Genomic DNA, 16790 nt, shown 5'->3' on the forward strand with positions numbered 1-16790 from the left:
ATGTGGTATGCCAAGGACGGTTTGTCAATATGCGTCCCTTGTTGAGTTTCCGGTAACCTCACATTATGTGTGTCTCATTTATGCATACAGGTGACCGCCGATATCTATACAAAACGACCATGAATTGTACATCTATGGATTCACTGAGTTTTTGGGGGCTTTCAGACTTTTATTTGGCTCATATAACCGTATGATATCTTGGCCTGTTCATCAACTCCAGCGGCTCGTAAATACATCCCATCGAATCTGTGATGGCTCGACCAGCCGATATCACGAAGTCTAAACCAACACATAATTATTTGTTATTTTTAGAAATGTGCGTATTGAATTGTTCCTACCTGCGTGCCTTGTGATAAGGGTACGATGTATATATGCATATGTGGACAAGAATGAGAGAGGTGCACAGGATCTTAGTCGATTCTTGCCCTCTTGACTCTAAGGGCCTTTCCGGGTCGAAAATCACCCATGCCGTTTAGTTTGGTTCTTCCTTCTGAGTGTTTTAGAAATTCTTTTCGGTACAAAACCTTCGATTGACATGACGAATTCGACGTTTGGCATCTCCTTTTGAAAAGACATGGATTTGTGACCTTATTTGAAACAGGTTCCAGAGTAAGCACGTTGGCTCTATGCAGGTCTCGCATCTCGCGATTGCATTTTTCTCGCTATCTATAATGATGGTGTATGCTGCACAGCGTATTGACGGTTGGTCGAAATGCGATATTTTGCGAGCAGCCCTGCGATTGAATCAAATCATGTGGTTGGATTGATACAGGGCTGGGGTTCCAAAGCTTACATAACACAGGCCGAGAACGCCTGGGGTTTCAGCCAAGCGTCAAAGAAGACTAAAATAACTTCGTAGACTAAGGCTATATAATGCTAACAACCACTCGGTTGTTTCTCCATCCGCATCCACTGTCTGGTCTCGGGTTTTGCATTCCCCTCGTCTTCGTTCGCTTACATCCACAGTCATTAATACTATGCCTGCCGCTGCTGTTGTTCTTGCTCTTGCCGGTCTCGCTGCCGCGCAGTACCCTGCCTATACTGGCCAGTTGCTCGTGTCTCCTGGAAGCAACGCCGGAAAGTGTCTTGACGCCGAAAACCGCGACGGTGCCCCGGTCAAGATCGCCGACTGCAACGGTAGCGCTAACCAGAAGTGGTCGTTCGGTAGCAAGTCTCATGTTGTCAAGATCCACGGCAACAAGTGCTTGGACGTCAAGGACGGTGTCAACGCCGACGGCACGAAACTTCAAATCTGGACTTGCAACGAAAGCAGCCAGAACCAAAAGTTCTGGTACAGTTTCTGGGATTACACTTTGTCTTGGGAGGGCAAAGGTCAGTTTCGCCTTTTTTTTATGCTTATAATTATAAGCATTTGCTAATATGGACGTTTACACACAGGTAAATGTGTCGACCTTCCCTCCGGCAACTGAGCAACGGTAACGTTGCTCAGGTTTGGGGATGCAGCAAGGAGAACCCAACCAGATCTGGACCACGGGATACCTGCCAGTGACCACCTAATACTTCCGAGGTCGGCCAATATGGTACCAACCAGTGCGGTACTCAATCTTCCCAATCTTCCAACTGCCAGACCGCCTGGATCAACGACGTGATGATTTCTGTCTTTGGGCTCCACCTAATGGTGGTGAAATTGGAACACTGAGCGGGAGGTGTCGCTTATTGCACAAAGAGCGGCCGTGGAACTCGTACCTTCCCCGACGGTACCCTCAAGGGCGTCATTTGTGAAGACGAAGATTATGTTCAGTCACAGGTACGGGTGACTTCACCAAGATTGGTATCATCCCGGTGATGGTGGAGAGCTTGATCCCCACGGTGCCGATGGCAATGGCAACCCTAGTACGTTTGCTTGTTTGCTTACTATCGACGTGTCTAACAGATCTTATAGTTGGCGGCCTTGTTATGGTAATACTTTGGACATAACTTCAGTATCACGAGTGGACAAGCTTTGTATGGACTTCTCCTTAGGTTTTGTTGGCACATCTGACGTTGCTATAGATGTCCGCCACTGAGTTTGCTTCCGCGCATGCACCGGCCCTCACGCAGCTCAGAATTGCCAGCACATCTATGGTGCGTGTCGTTATACCATTCTGGTCTTTTTTTTTCTTACCGTCATGTTTAGATGTCATGGGCTGCCGCTGGAACATGCCTGCCAACTATGATGCCGGAACCTTCGAATCTTGCGATGCCGACAACGCTAAGCCTATGGGTATTTATGGAACTTCTACTTGGTACCAGGGCGTCAAACCCACCCTGCTGCCCACCCTATCCCCAGCTCCTCCAACTGCCGTACCCTTCCTACAGTCGCTCCGGGCCTGTCAAGCGCTCTCACAAGCGTCGTGCGTTTAGCCATGACAACTAAGATCAAGCGACGAACATAGGTTATGATAGCCTACCGTAGACTAGATACTGCATGTTGTTTCTATGATAATATAATCTAATAATTTAATTCTCCTTGCCATATGAGATCTTTTTTATGTCTTTTTCATCTTTGATCATTAAGCTGCGGTTCGTCAACTTTATCACACCCTTCGAAGTGCTACCAGTGATGGTCATGGGCTGATCTTATAACAAAATTTACAGTGTCTAGCACATCTGTTCTACCATGCACAATAGGTGAAAGCTACCGTGAGTCCCCTTTGGAGTGACATACGAAAACCAACGTGACTTTCCCCATGATTTGATCGACACCCGTAATTCAGACATCGATCAACCTTGCCTTGAATATCAGATATTTGTGGAAGTTTGTGCCCCATACAGGGGCATTCAGGGGCTAATTATTGAGTGGCTTTATGCTACCACCATAATGAATCCTATTGCCTCCATTTTGCCTGATTCACCACGTCGTCAAATGCCCGAAGCCATTGGGATTGAACCTGGGGATAGGTGGGCAATACGAATTAGCTACAATGATTATATTTATATCTAACTCAATCATGGGAATAAGGTATACCCATCTCTTACATAGAACTCGGAGCCGCCCCAGCTCTCGTCCAAGGCGCTCTTCCCTCACCGGAAGAACTCGGGGAAACGGGCATAGTAAGTGTATTATTCAGTCTTGAAGTTCTGCTCCTCAAACATATGCATCTGAACTCATGATTGGGTGCAGACCCCGTACCTGCTGGTGACAACGAAAACGTTATGCTCAGTAGTATGGCCGAAAGCTCCTATTTTTCAGGAGATAGAGACGGGAATAGCGTTCCGGTGTCCCATTCTTTTGATGTCAACGAACAGCCGGTTCATTTCAGTCTCCTTCCCTTTGGGCCAAGCCGTAGGCGCTCCAGCCTTGCGACTAACAGCACAAGCATTTCGACTCCTCCCCCGATGTACACTGGGTACGGAACTTCCAGAGCACCAGCAACTGAACCGATTCCACAGCATGCGCAGTTCAACACCTTTCTTCAAGTAGGGGAGCATGGACAGGGGCAATCGCTCAACCCATTCAGTGTCCCGGATTCTGGTTTGCGGCAGCGTAACCCTTATTCCGCCTACTATACTAGTCCTATTGTACCTCCTCAGCCTTCAGTGGGAGCGGGATCATCGATCGAGGGCTTTGGTATGCATAGATATGCTCCTGGACGGACGAGTATGATCCAGCCGCACCATCTGCAAGATTGGGAAGACGAAGATGAAGAACCTCACTCGAGTAGATATCACGTGCGGACAGACTGGGATCCTGAAGATGAGTATGATGATCCTGAACCAAGCGTTGCAGCACGTCGACCCTACAGTGATGTAACTTTGCCTGGATACCATCCTCCGAGCCGTATTATCTATCCTGAAGGCCACGGATCGGACCAAAATGCTCATTCTCAAACTATGATTACCGTTGAAAGTGACACAGGGGGGAAGAAATTCATAAACGAGAATATATGCCGTGAGTAGTCCACGATTTTGGATATATACGACTTGTCATTGACGCTCGAATATCTCAGCCATGGAACAACGCCGCTCGTTCATCCTTGTCCTCGCCAAGGCTCTCTTGCAGCTCCAAGCCCCTTCCCATCGAATTGAGAACCAGTTGGAGGCTGCTGCACGTGTTTTGGAAGTTCCCGCCGAGTTCCTGCATTTGCCGTCGTTGGTGATTGTTAGCTTTGGAAGTCTTGATGGAGAAAATGGCGCACCGGCAGTAGACAAACCGCGCAAGTTTAGCTTCAGTTCAAACAAGATTAAATCAGCGATTGTCATGGCAGTACTGGGGAAGAGCAAACGGGAGAATACAGGGGATGAAAACCAACAAGATAAAACGGCCGAGGATGAGCGAGTACGAGATCGAAAAGGACCAACCCAGGCAACAACGTTCGGAATTCGGGTCCACATCGTTAAAAGCGGTGGAAAAATGGAGCTCGGAAAGCTTCATGAGCTTCATAAGATATATCGCAAGGTTGTGCACGACGAAATATCAGCTCAGGATGGGAGAATTAAGTATTGAAATTACTGAAACAGCCTCCTATTTATAGGTATTTCTTTTTCAATCCACATCGCGTCGGCATATAAGCTCACCCAATTGTAGTATCTACGAGCGATGCGCACATGCTTTTTTATGCGGCCTCCTCATCTGTGTTATGTCATTTGGAGGGTCTTTCATTGACATGTGGGTGGCTGGCGCAGGATGCGCGACAATAGCATACTTGCAGCTAGGGGTGGCATCAGGCAATCTCTGTACTCTAATATTTTCGAGTGAGTCAAAAACACTCCGTTTATTACCAGTCGTTTCCAACCTTTTTGCATAGGATATCTGCCGCTATGATGATGTCTTTTATTGCTCGCGGGCTGTCCAGCATCAACGGTCACTTATTTTGTTACTCGGCCATTTCTTCTGCATCAGTTGGTAAGCCTCGTGCCGTTTGGTCACACACTCATTTGACATTCCATAGTTCTTATACTTCCGGGCTCTATTGTTTGTAAGTAATTCCAGTGCCAACGCATATACGTTATATTGAGCCTTTCTCCTAGTGTCAAGCTCACTCGAGCTTGCATCCCGGAGTCTTGTGAGCGGAAGCGTCAAAATGGTTTACGCCATTGTGTATTCCTTGTTCCTTGGATTTAGCTTAACTATCGGAAGTGATCTCTACTATCTGGTGGACCAATCTGCTCGGCCCCGCATTGCCGCTGGGATGGCAAATGTTACCGATTCCTACGACCTTCCTGGAATTTTCACCGGCGATAATGGTCAGGTTGTGTTCTCCGGCGCATTCACCTTCTTAAAACCCGCTGCCTCGGTCACCAATACGGTTAAGTACGTGTCAAAGGGATGTACGCGCCGGGTTGACGGCCCGTGGTATTTACGGCAATTACCGATATGGACGCTTCTTGTACTGGTACCGCTCTACAGTATCATCTCATCAATGTGGAAGCTTCAGCCCTTTCTGAGCAAGCAGCTCCCAGTCATGGTCTTTATTAGCTGTTGCTCCTATGCCGCCAACAAAGGTGAATGGTTCAAGCATTATCATTGTAGACGAATACACTAAAGCACAAGGATAGCTGCCAATCGGTACATTTTCAATCGGAGCGATATCGTTTCTGCGATAGGTGCATTCGTTACAGGTATACTTGGGAATGCTTACGCCCGTATCTTTCGCGGTACTGCGTACACTGCGATGGTGACAGCGGTCGGATTCTTGGTACCCGTGAGTAGAAACATGGATTCCGGTAGCTCTGTTTGACGTCAAACTAGTCGGGTATTGCCGCAGCAGGAGGGCTTGCTCAGGTGGGGTACTTCTTCTTCCTGGCAGCTGAAATTCTAACGTACTAAGTATAGACCTACGAAAACTCCGAAGGGGATCAATACAGTACAGGTTTAGCCCTCGGTTTCCGTATGGTGCAAGGTTCGTTTCTCGTTCTTTACCTGTACATGGTCCTAAAAAACATCGACGCCAGTTGCAATCGGATGCACTGTCGGACTTTTCGGAGCTGGAGTAGTTGTCTATTCATTTGGGTCAACGAAGCGTTCAGGATATTTCGCGTTCTAGGCTTATAATAGCATCACTATACGATCAATTTCGACGCAGGTTTGGGACAAATGGCGTCATTTTGAGAAACTGATCTGCTTGTGCGATATTCCAATCCATTATGAATAAAAATAAGTCAGGTTTTCGAAGGAATTAGCAGTTCAAAAATTTTCAACCTCGGCCCATCATGTATACTAGCAACAATGGCTGAGCCAACGTCTCAGACATAGTCATCTGAATGTAAGACAAGCTATGGGAGCAATTAAAACACTGGCCCTACCAAATATCGTTCCACTCATCGGAGTATTTCCGCGTGTGCATTACTCGTTTTACAATGTCCCAAATCTCGGCTTTTTATTGGCCTATGGTCGTACCTATTAGTGATTCTATTCCGCTATAGAAGTTATATGCCAAAAGTATAAATTTGCCACATGCTAGAGTAATATTACATAATATCTCATGCATTTGTTCCACAGCTAGTTTGCCCGAAATATCCTGGAGGTCAATTTAGTATCTTGCAAATCGTGAAACGTATGACTTCGAGGCTTTAATTCGATGTGATTGCGTGCTTGCCGTGGTTGAGCGGCTTTTGAAAAGAAACGCTCCAGACTATTGGCCGGAAATGAGTCAGAAAAAGTGGTACGACTTCAAAGTAGCTCTCGAGGCCGACTCAATGACAATCGGTGATTATCCACCGTGATTTTCGCAATTATAGCTCATTTGTCGCTTGATCAGTCTATCGAAATCACATCGTAGTTTCGTTTCGAAGCAGGATTTGATCAAACTGGCCTCAGTTTATACCATAGGCTACCACGACCAAGGGCAAGCGAGCCCCAGCTCACGTCCGCAATTGTCAGTTCAAGCCTCAAATCACCATATACGCGTTATAGAAATAAGTAGCTATGGAACAAGAGTACGGTATTGGTGTTTGTTGTGTTAAATGGTTGACGTGTGTTATAAAACGTTAACTTTAGGTTTGGGCTGAATGGTTCGAGACCCAGTTTGGAAGCTATGTAAAATACTACGAATGAAGTTCAAGGACTTAGTTATCTATAATGTAGTGGGGTGAATAATTCACGTAAGTTTCTTCAACTAGCGGTCATACACACAGCGAAGCTAACTCTCTTGATGCAGCGGCCTAAAGCTTCCATTAGACTGGGCATTTCTTCATACTGCCCAGGGGGTTGCGCGATTTTCTCGTTATTGTATACCCTGTACAACTATATATGCGCATGCGTAATTGTCTGTGCTTAGCATGGGATCCAAAAATGAGCAAGCTGTGACTATTACAGGAGCTCCAGAGGTTAGTTTGTAAGTAGGATGATATTTCATATACTATATGGGTTCTCACAGATGTGTCTGGTTTCATCATAGTAAACAACCGGGCACTATCGAAATGATTGGCCCGTGGCTTGGGGAGGGAATTTAGGCATCGGCACGCACGGCATGTAATCTAGACTTCTTTTTCACTTGAGCCCCAACTGTTCCCTAAGCGAGTGTGAAAAGTATGGATCGAGTCATTCCCAGCCCTATAGATAAACCACTGTTGGCCGACGCCAGTATTATTGCACTATCCCCACTCCTCCTAATTGGTATTTTATCAACTCTTGGCAAGGCTCTTGGTGAACCATGTCTGGCCCGAAAGCTCCGATTTATATAACTGAGGACGCGGCTCAAACCATTGTGCCGGTGACCTCTCATGCTGCCGACGAAGTCTCTGGTCCTCCTCAACGCCAGGCAGCTCAAGATATCGACCGCAAAGCTATCCAAAATACTCCACAATCAGCTTTGCTCGATATTGAACATCAACCTGTCGATGACGACCCGCGACTATGGTCGAAAAATCGTAAAGTTTGTTCTGATTGGATTGAGATATTATGCGACTTTGCCAACCCGTCACCATCAATTACAGATCACAATAGTCGCCATCATCGCGTTTGCGACCTTGGCTCCGACTTTCTCGGTAAACCTCTATAATCGTATGTTGCTTTCTCTTAGAAGCTCTACTGATGTGATAATTAACTAAATGAAAACCAGCTGCATTCGCTCAGATCAAGAAGGAGTTGCATGCAACCAATGGCCAAATTGCCTTATCTCTGGCATTATTCATTCTTGTCCAGGGGAACGCGCCCATAATCTGGAGCGCGGTGTCCGAGATTAAAGGACGGAAAATAGTCTATATCGTGTCTATGCTAGTAGGTCATGTTGGGTATTCCTCAGAATAGCCGCACTTAATGAACCGCGTCCAGCTCTTTTGTATTGGTTCGGCAATCTGTGGCGCCGCGAAGGACATGAAAGTTCTGATTGGGATGCGGATCGTTCAAGCCGCTGGATCCAGCTCAGTTTTGAATCTCGGTGCTGGGACTCTTAGTGTATGTCTTACATACCCATTCACATACTTAGCGCTACAGTGCTAATATCAAGTTTGTATTACGACAGGACATGTATGATCCACACGAACGGGGCACTATGATGGGAATTTACTTTGCCGGGGTTCGCTCTATAAGCACACTAATTTTTCTCTTTGTATCAAACCTAACACAGCTCCATTTGCGTTCGGGACGCTCGTAGCCCTTGTTAGGGCCAAGTATTGTTAGTCCATCTCGTTCCATTAAACCTCGCTTCATGTACACTGGCCGATGAGTTAATTCTTTCCTCTCGTACCCATCCCCTTTGTGAACCACAGGGGCCAATCATAGGCGGCGGACTTACTGCTGGGTTCTCCTGGCGCGCTACTTTTTGGTTCCTAGTAATTTTCGCCGGTGTTTCCCTTGGTACTTTTGTGTTTCTACCCGATACTTGGCGCCGTGAACGTAGTACTTCCTATCAAGCCGCCAAACAGCGAGCACTGAAGGAGCGTGCGAAGCGAAGCCAAGCGGGGACACCTACCTGGAGTCGAGCCCCTAGTCCAACTAGAAGCGGTACTGTTACGCCGATTATTGGTGCAAATACTCCTACGGACCTGACCCAAGGTTATGAGGACAAGAAAAAAGCCCAGGAGCAAGTGGCGAACGCCGCCACCACTGTGGTTAAGTCCGAAAAACATGGAGTGCAAGATGAAGATATCAAACTCTCAATAACAGACGTAAATCCCATCTCCCCGATTTGGCATATTCTCAAGGAACGGTCAAATCTCTGCATCCTTTTTGCGAGTGGTGAGCAGTCCAGCACGGATAAAGTGAAGTATATTTGACCGTATTTCGATAGCCCTCTTGTTTGCATATCAATATGCTGTTGCTTTTACCGCAGCATTGACTTTTGCAGGGGAGCCATATAATTATAACTCAATAAAGGTCGGGCTTGTACTTCTATCTTTTGGGCTAGGGAACCTTTCTGGATCTATTCTGGGAGGTCGATGGTCCGATCGTGTCTTGGGACAACTCAAAGCGAAAAATGGAGGAGAAAGTGTTCCTGAAGTAAGTGACATGGCTATATGCGCGATTACTGGATTGATTAATGTTGTTTTATTCAAGATGCGTTTGCAAAGCACAAAACCTGCTTTGATATTCTTACCCTTCTTTGTAATAGCTTATGCATGGATGTGTGAAAAACACGTAAATATTGCTGGGCCGGTGGTGGTACTATTCTTCTCTGGGTTCTGTGCCATGTAAGCTTCTCGGTCTCTATTTCATGAATTGATTTGGCTTACAAACTTATTCAGCTGGATATATTCAAGTACACTTGCATACATTGTTGATTCTAACCCTGGGCGAGCATCTTCCGCAATCGCTACAAATAGCTCATTCAGGGGAATATCGGGACTCATAGCTGCCGAGATTTCTGTCCCTTTGAAGGTGCGCTGGCCTTATCCTACATACTTATCTCGACTTATTGACTTCGGCATGGGGGCGTGCGTGTGTGAAAAGAATGCTCTTGGCGATGGTGGGCTATACACTCTTTGGGCTGGGCTCTTAGTTATATGCGAGGCTCTCATTATCTTACTTATTTGGCGCGGTGGAAAATGGCGTGCTGCACGTCAACAGGGTCTCCCAGTCTGAATACCTCCATCTATGCCCGCTGCTTAAGCATACCGCGGGCCGGTGGGGTTTGATTGTCTTCTTTCCAAATTTGCATGCCCTCATGTATTTTGTTTGTTACCAGCCTTAATAGAGTCTCAGTGTTTGCATTGCTATAGTTGAACAGTCAGAATTTCTAAACCAACTCAGTCATTGAGACTTGTTGGGTCGAGTTCCGGATTTTTCAACTCACGGAGTATTTGCATGAGCTTGGTAATAATTATAGACCAACGTGGTATTGGTGGAACCCAGAAGTGGGAGTTTTCTGGACATAAAAGGCCGTGCCTTGTATGCGGTGTACTGGCAAAGTCCGGCCGTTATTCCTAGAAGCTTTACGACCCGTCGTACCTCCGGGTGGAGGTGATTGGCGGTGTGTTCTCACCTCCATTGGCGCTTAAGGGTGGATAAACCTAGTTGGCTGTCAAAAATGCCCCTCGGCTAAGCCAGCTTTCCCACAAGTTCACTTGCTTTAATAGATAAAAACGATATAATATAATATAACAACAAGCTCATATCTCTGAATTTTCTCTGTGTGTTATCCAGCTGCGGATAGTTGGGTTCCGGGCACAGGCCTGATGCTGATTTTCCATATTTCCAAGCTCACCGTACGCGTAATATCGAGCGATCGATTTGCTAGATTATGCATTGATAGACTATTCCAGGACTAAGAAATAAGCAGGAGGGGGTGTGCGGGATCTAAGTATTCATTACCACATAGCCACACCGTTACTAGCTATAGACCACTGGTATGTAAACTCCAGAAGCTAAGCTAAGCATGGAAACAGTCACGGTTTGAGTCAGCCAATTGCAAGATGTTATTGCCACAAGGTTCTCATTCACTCTCAGCCATGAGCTTGAGTGCTAAAGTGAACCTCCCGATTGAATTATTACCCTCATATTCAATCTTGTGCAACCTGAATCCCTCGCTGTCTTGATGCGTTGCAATACATGTTTCTACCAGATATGCAATCCACTATTCTATAGAGAAGTCCACCTGCATACGCCTATCCAGTTAGTGCGACTATCGAACAGCCAAAAAGCTACTCAGGCATCGATGCTAAGAACTACCGAAACTCTACTTGTTGATGATTTCGCCTTATACCTAGAATCTTGGGAGAACATTGATGTTGAATATTCCTCAGACCCTTTCCACTACCTTCTTATCGTGCTACATGCGACCATATCACTCAGTTGACTCAAGATAACTCAGAGCAAAGTTACAAAGGATTTCTTCCGGAGGGTCGATAGGATCCATAAACATAATGACTCAAGCGGAGTACTGAGCACGTTTAGAGACCCCAAATTTCTTCCAAACCTCTCACTTATAAGCGTTTTCAGTCCCTACATTTTTGACGGACCCAAGAGATCTTATTTTTATGGACTCTGTTATGGTCGAGTTATAGAGTGCTACTCTACATGGGCCAATAAGAAGGTGTTTGTGGCTATGTTTCCTGGGCTGTGAAAAATTGAGGCCACGACCCTGGGTCCTCAGTTAGCATCTTCCCCTGAAAGACATGTTTCTAGTGGGAGGGTTGGGCAATTAATTCGACAATCTATTGATGCCGATATCCGTTTAAACGTCAACAGATTGGTACTTTTACTAAAATTTCCTGGTGTCGTCCTTAATAACGAACCTTCGCCCATTCACGACACTTATTCTTGGCTCAAGGACGTACTGACCACGGCTGAACTTCCCCATCTCCAAACACTCTCCGCTACGTTCGAATCTCTGCCGTTGGATTGGGAAATTGGTCTCGAGGCACAGCTTTTGGGTGTCAAGAAACTTCAAACGGTTGCTCCGAGGGTTTCACAACTCATGTTATCATCGAACAAAACGCTCTGGAAAAAATGGACTCCCGCTCCCGGGGAGATTTCTTTATATCCAACTGTTCCTGACTGGACACCTTATCCATCAGAAAATGGTAATCCTAGACGGGATCCGTTACGCGAAAGCTTTTTATGGTGGTTCAATGCGATGGGCCTCGATATTTTAGGAACACAAGACCAAATGCTAAAGAGAGAATTTGTCAAGCAGTTGTCGGAGGCGATGTGCGAGCGATGGGATTATAGGGATTATAGGGCCCTTACTGCAGATAGCATACATAGACAACTTGAATTTCTCAATTTGATTTAGTGATACATAACATGTATGAATTTCGGGGCAGCTAGCCACCACTAAATCACTAAGCCGTTTGTCCGTAGCGTCCTTTGCAAGTGGTTGCGGTATGCATGGTAGGCTAAAATTGAAGACCCTACACGTAACTCATGCCGAACTGGTCGCAACCAATCGATTTAACTAGCATGTCGTCCACGATATAGAATAACACTACCCTCAGATTCCACAATCCTCTATATTTATATAGGAAACGTAGCACACAAAAAAAAAACAAGCGCCCAGATTACACGATGGTTAACATAACTAGATTGAACGAGCGACTGTATGCGCATAACGCATTCACACAAAATCACAAAAAAGTAACACATGAAAACGCCCCAACAGCTTACATTTTAATCAAAGATTAATACACCCCACAAAGGTCGTGATGTACATTCACACGTCAAGTGGTGGTATAGTATGTAAAAGACATTCACCCATGGCGAGAGGTGCGAGGGACGTGGATAAGAAACAAAAGTTAAAGATCCGGTGTAACAAGAACAAGTCCACGGCTTCTGGTTGAAGAAGAGTAAAAAAAGATTAACCAAAAAGAGGGAACCAAAGAAGCCCTTCCATTGAAGATGAAAAGAATAAATCAAAACTTTGTACCAAGTCTGAAAAGAAGAAACAAGGGGGAAGAAAGACCCGCATACGACACGAAAGAGAGAGAGAGAGAAACCAATATAACCAGAGGGGGCATATAGATCCGATTTGTTGTCTACACATTTGACGTTTACCAATTCAGACTGCTCTCCCTGAGCACCGGCGCGGAAATCGCGCTCGTTTGGACAGGCACACGACGATGCGAAGGAGCGCGGCGATAATTGTACTCGTCCGTGACAGCATGCGAGCTCGCGCTGCCTTGGTATCCTCGCAACGAGTCCTCGGCAAAGAAGAAGCTCCTCGGCCTCTCATCGGGTGTGCGCACACCTTGGCGCTCGTACATCGGGCTGATCGGGCGGTGCGCCTGTTCACGCTTGCGCTGTGCCTTTTTGTACAAGAAGAACCCGATCACTGCTGCAAACACGATTCCAAACGCGGTGCAGACTCCGATGATGGCGTCCCGACGGCTACGGTCCGTGCCCGAGTCCTGTTCGACTGTGCCATTGCCTCCTGGGCTTGCCACCCGAGTTGGGGGTCGTGCCAGTGGAACCGGTGGAACCCGAGTTGACAGGCAGCGAGGGATCGATCAAAGAAGCAAGCTGAGCAGGGATCGTGGACGTTTGACCAGAGTACAGCGTAGACTGCTTGGCGCGGAGCTGAGAGGAGCTCATCCACTTTATCATCGGGAATATAGGCCATGTACGTGGTACGGATCTCGGACGGGTCGCCAGAGTACGATGCAGGGAGGAATGCCTGGAGCGCAAAAGTCTTGACTTGGTCGGCTTTACCACCCCCGCAAAACACGTTATTACTTGTTCAGTTTACGAGATCAAATAAAGCGGCTTACCAGATAAATTCAACGCGGTCTGAAGTACCATGGGTGTATACGCAAAGAGCTGTCCGACCGAATCAGAGCGCTGCGCGACAAACGCCCAGCTCAATTCCTTTGTAAACAACAAGCTGATCAGAGTATAGCCCTTGAGTTGGTTCGCGTCCTTTGCCGGGTCGACACCCCCGACCAAGGGGACGATACGCCGAGGAAGCTCGCTTGGGAACAAGATCGTGGTGGTCGGGGCTTGGCTAGTACTCGTACTGGTCGAAGTGGTCACAACTGCATCCGGATCAGTCTGGGTAATGGTGCTACTCGTAGAGCTCGATGTGCTGGTTGTCGACGGGAGAACCAACTTGGTTGTTTCAGTCAAGAACGAAAACTGCGACTCGAGCGCTCGGGTGGTGGTGGTAGTAACAGTCGACGAGGCGCTCGTGATGGTAGACGTAGACTCGGTCGATGAGGTGCCGGTTCCGCTGATCGAGCCCGAAGAGGTAGAAACCGTGCTGCTGGTCTGGTTGCGAGAGGCCGTCGGGAATGTGACAATCTGCGTGGACTCCGAGGTGCTTCCGGACGAAGTACTGGTGATGGTGCCAGAAGACCTGGTCAGGGTAGTCGTATCCGAAACAGACTGAGTACGAGTCTGAGAGACCGACTCGGTAATGGCTGTATCAGTGGCAGTTCGAGTGGTAGTCGCAGTCGCAGTCTGGTTTCCTGACTGGGTAACGGACAGAGTTTGGCTCACAGACTGGGTCTGGGAGAACGACGCGCTGGTGGTACTCTCGGTTTCGGTTTCGGTCTCAGTCTGAGAGGCGGTTCGAGTTGAAGAGACTGTTCCGGTGGTTTCAGTTCGTGTGGCTGTAGCGGTTACCGAGCCGGTGGTCGAGGCAGTCGCAGTATCGCTCAGGGACTGTGTTCCAGAGACGGAGACGGATGTGGGCAACAAGGTACCGGTGCTTGTACGGGTCGAAGAGCTTCCAGTGCCTGTGACCGATTGGGAGACGGAACCAGTCTGGGACGCGCTGTCGGTTTCGGTTTCGACGGGGGTCGTAGCAGTAGCGGTGCCATTAACAGTCCCAGTAGGAAGAGGCAACGTCGCCGAAACAGAAACGGACCGGGTGGTAGTTGGGAGCGCAAGGGTAGAAGTGAACGAGCTAGTCAAGACTTCATCGGGATCGACGCTCGCGCCCGACTGGGTGGATGCGGCCGAGGTCGCGGTGGCCGTCGCGTTTCCGGTAGGCAAAGCAACAGGGAGCGAAATGCTCAAAGTACCAGTGGGATCGGCTTCGGAAGTAGCAACGCTCGAAGGGACGACGCTGGTTCCAATTGATCCAGTCTGTGACGCGGTCCCGAACGAAGATGAAACAGCAACCGTGGAGGTAGGAGCAGACTCGGTTCCGGTTCCAGAAATGGTACCACTTGCAGAACGCGTGCCAGTGGGGACTGCGCTCGATGAAGGAGCAGTCGCCGATGGTTCAGCGCTGGTTTCGGATAACAAGGACGAGATTGGCAGGTTGAGGATTGGAGTGCCGGTGGAACTGGCAGCCGATGCAGCCGATGTAGCAGTCTGAGAAGTAGCTCCGGACGAAATAACCGATTCAGACTCGGACACGGACGCAGACGCAGACGTAGATCCAGTGCCAGTAGGAGCAGCACTAGACGAAGGAACAGTCAAAGTGGGCTCAGCAGAGCTCTCAGGTAGCAAACTCGAAGTGAGCGGCAGATTGATGACCGGAGTGCTACTGGGGCTGGTAGATGATCCAGATCCAGATGTAGTTACAGGCGCAGAGGCAGACCCACACTAGTAGGAGCAGCACTGGACGAGGGAGCGGCCAGAGTTGACTCGGTGGTGCTTCCAGGCAACAAACTCGAAGTGAGGGGGAGGTTGATAACTGGAGTGCCGGTGGAACTGGTAGCCGGCGCGGACGAGATCTCAGACTGGGACTCAGACTCAGTAACAGGCGCGGTTGATGCAGCGGTAGTGGTAGCAGCCGAAGATTGGGCGGTTGAAGTCGGCTCGCTGGTGGTACTAGGCAACAACGCGGATGTGAGAGGTAGATCAAGGACTGGCTCGTGCTGGAACTCTGTTGGGCTTCAGACTGGGAGGCTGAAGCGGTCGATGACGGGGCGGGAGTAGTCGAAGGCTCGCGAGCGGTGGATGTGGGCTCGGGGGTGGTCTCGGGAGCAGAAGACGATGATGTTAGGGCGGTAGGCAAATCAAGGGAGAGCAAGGGCGAATTGGTGGATGAACCGCCAGCGGATTCAGTAGATGACGCCTGCTTCGTAGAAGTGGGTGTAGGAGTGGTCGTCGGTTCCTCGGTAGATGTTTCAGCCGCCGAGGACGAAGAAGCCGACTCGGTTTCCCTGGAGGCGGATGCGGATGTGGGTGAAGGCGTAGCCGAAGAAGACGTGGAGGGTGCGAGTCCATCGACGAGACAGCCAAGCAGACCGTCACAAGAGGATGAGGAAGCACTTGTTGTAGCGGGCTTGGTAGAAGTGGGAGCTGACGTTGGTTCTTCAGAGGTCGTTGGCTCTTTGGAAGTTGTCGGTTCCTTTGTGCTCGTTGGTTCGGAGCTAGTCGCAGCTCTGGTAGTGGTGGGCTCATCAGAGGTAGTAGCCTCGCTGGTAGACGTTGGCTCGGAGCTGGATGATGATGAAGTTTCAGACGCGGAGCTCTCGGTCGAGGAGCTAGTAGGCCCGATGACCTCCGAGTCAGTCGCAGTGATCGTAGGCACTGCACTCGACGAGCTTCCACCGAGATTCAGCAGTGGGTCATCTATCCCAAGCTCAATACTCGTTTTGCAATCATGTTGAATCGGAGCTCACCATTGTTTCCAAGGAGTCCACCTAGGTTCAGCTGGCGTTTTCGGTGGGTGATTCCGATGTCGATAGCGGGCGAACGACCTCTATGTCTATGCGAAGACTGCTCGAGAGAGCGACGTGCATGTGAGTGTTGGAAGCTCTGGTGGACTGCGGCAGCACCCTGGAGAGGAGCAAGGGCAGTGACAGCGAGGAGAGCAACAAGGGTGTTAGGTAACATGGTAAAAGAGCGTGGGGCTCACCGCGCCAGCAGCGGTAAGAGCAGGTCTGGCGGCGGAGGTGTGTGGTGGTAGAGAGAACGGGTCGCAAACGAAGGGAAAAGGAAGCAAACGAGTGTGGGCTGGCAACCGGCCAATATTACCACACCCGCGCGGACCAAATCAGTAACAAAAATATATCAA

At 48.5% G+C, this 16790-nt stretch overlaps 5 protein-coding genes across 5 annotated transcripts; 4 read left to right on the forward strand and 1 right to left on the reverse strand.

Moving 5' to 3' along the window:
- Positions 1 to 977: 977 nt before the first annotated feature.
- Positions 978 to 2377, forward strand: RhiXN_09264 (ricin-type beta-trefoil lectin domain protein; the record flags this gene model as incomplete). The annotated part of the gene is made up of 4 exons (XM_043329080.1): positions 978 to 1332; positions 1769 to 1854; positions 2014 to 2085; positions 2138 to 2377. 4 exons carry the CDS (start codon positions 978 to 980, stop codon positions 2375 to 2377), a joined length of 753 nt encoding a protein of 250 aa, XP_043180526.1.
- A 444-nt stretch (positions 2378 to 2821) lies between these two features.
- On the forward strand, positions 2822 to 4447 carry RhiXN_09265 (ricin-type beta-trefoil lectin domain protein; the record flags this gene model as incomplete). Its single annotated transcript, XM_043329081.1, has 4 exons — positions 2822 to 2901; positions 2984 to 3054; positions 3125 to 3892; positions 3951 to 4447. 4 exons carry the CDS (start codon positions 2822 to 2824, stop codon positions 4445 to 4447), a joined length of 1416 nt encoding a protein of 471 aa, XP_043180527.1.
- A 180-nt stretch (positions 4448 to 4627) lies between these two features.
- On the forward strand, positions 4628 to 5987 carry RhiXN_09266 (pheromone-regulated membrane protein; the record flags this gene model as incomplete). The annotated part of the gene is made up of 9 exons (XM_043329082.1): positions 4628 to 4695; positions 4749 to 4846; positions 4893 to 4919; positions 4972 to 5254; positions 5351 to 5445; positions 5500 to 5645; positions 5693 to 5725; positions 5777 to 5843; positions 5896 to 5987. The coding sequence occupies 9 exons, from the start codon at positions 4628 to 4630 to the stop codon at positions 5985 to 5987; spliced, it is 909 nt and encodes a 302-aa protein (XP_043180528.1).
- A 1608-nt stretch (positions 5988 to 7595) lies between these two features.
- On the forward strand, positions 7596 to 12116 carry RhiXN_09267 (ricin-type beta-trefoil lectin domain protein; the record flags this gene model as incomplete). Its single annotated transcript, XM_043329083.1, has 9 exons — positions 7596 to 7817; positions 7879 to 7945; positions 8004 to 8161; positions 8216 to 8338; positions 8653 to 9121; positions 9174 to 9382; positions 9440 to 9573; positions 9628 to 9760; positions 11475 to 12116. The coding sequence occupies 9 exons, from the start codon at positions 7596 to 7598 to the stop codon at positions 12114 to 12116; spliced, it is 2157 nt and encodes a 718-aa protein (XP_043180529.1).
- A 754-nt stretch (positions 12117 to 12870) lies between these two features.
- Positions 12871 to 16609, reverse strand: RhiXN_09268 (uncharacterized protein; the record flags this gene model as incomplete). The annotated part of the gene is made up of 6 exons (XM_043329084.1): positions 12871 to 13207; positions 13264 to 13522; positions 13588 to 15317; positions 15350 to 15598; positions 15637 to 16345; positions 16396 to 16609. The coding sequence occupies 6 exons, from the start codon at positions 16607 to 16609 to the stop codon at positions 12871 to 12873; spliced, it is 3498 nt and encodes a 1165-aa protein (XP_043180530.1).
- Positions 16610 to 16790: the final 181 nt, after the last annotated feature.

This window comes from Rhizoctonia solani, chromosome 5 (assembly GCF_016906535.1).
Source record: "Rhizoctonia solani chromosome 5, complete sequence".
In the NCBI taxonomy this organism is placed as follows: domain Eukaryota; kingdom Fungi; phylum Basidiomycota; class Agaricomycetes; order Cantharellales; family Ceratobasidiaceae; genus Rhizoctonia; species Rhizoctonia solani.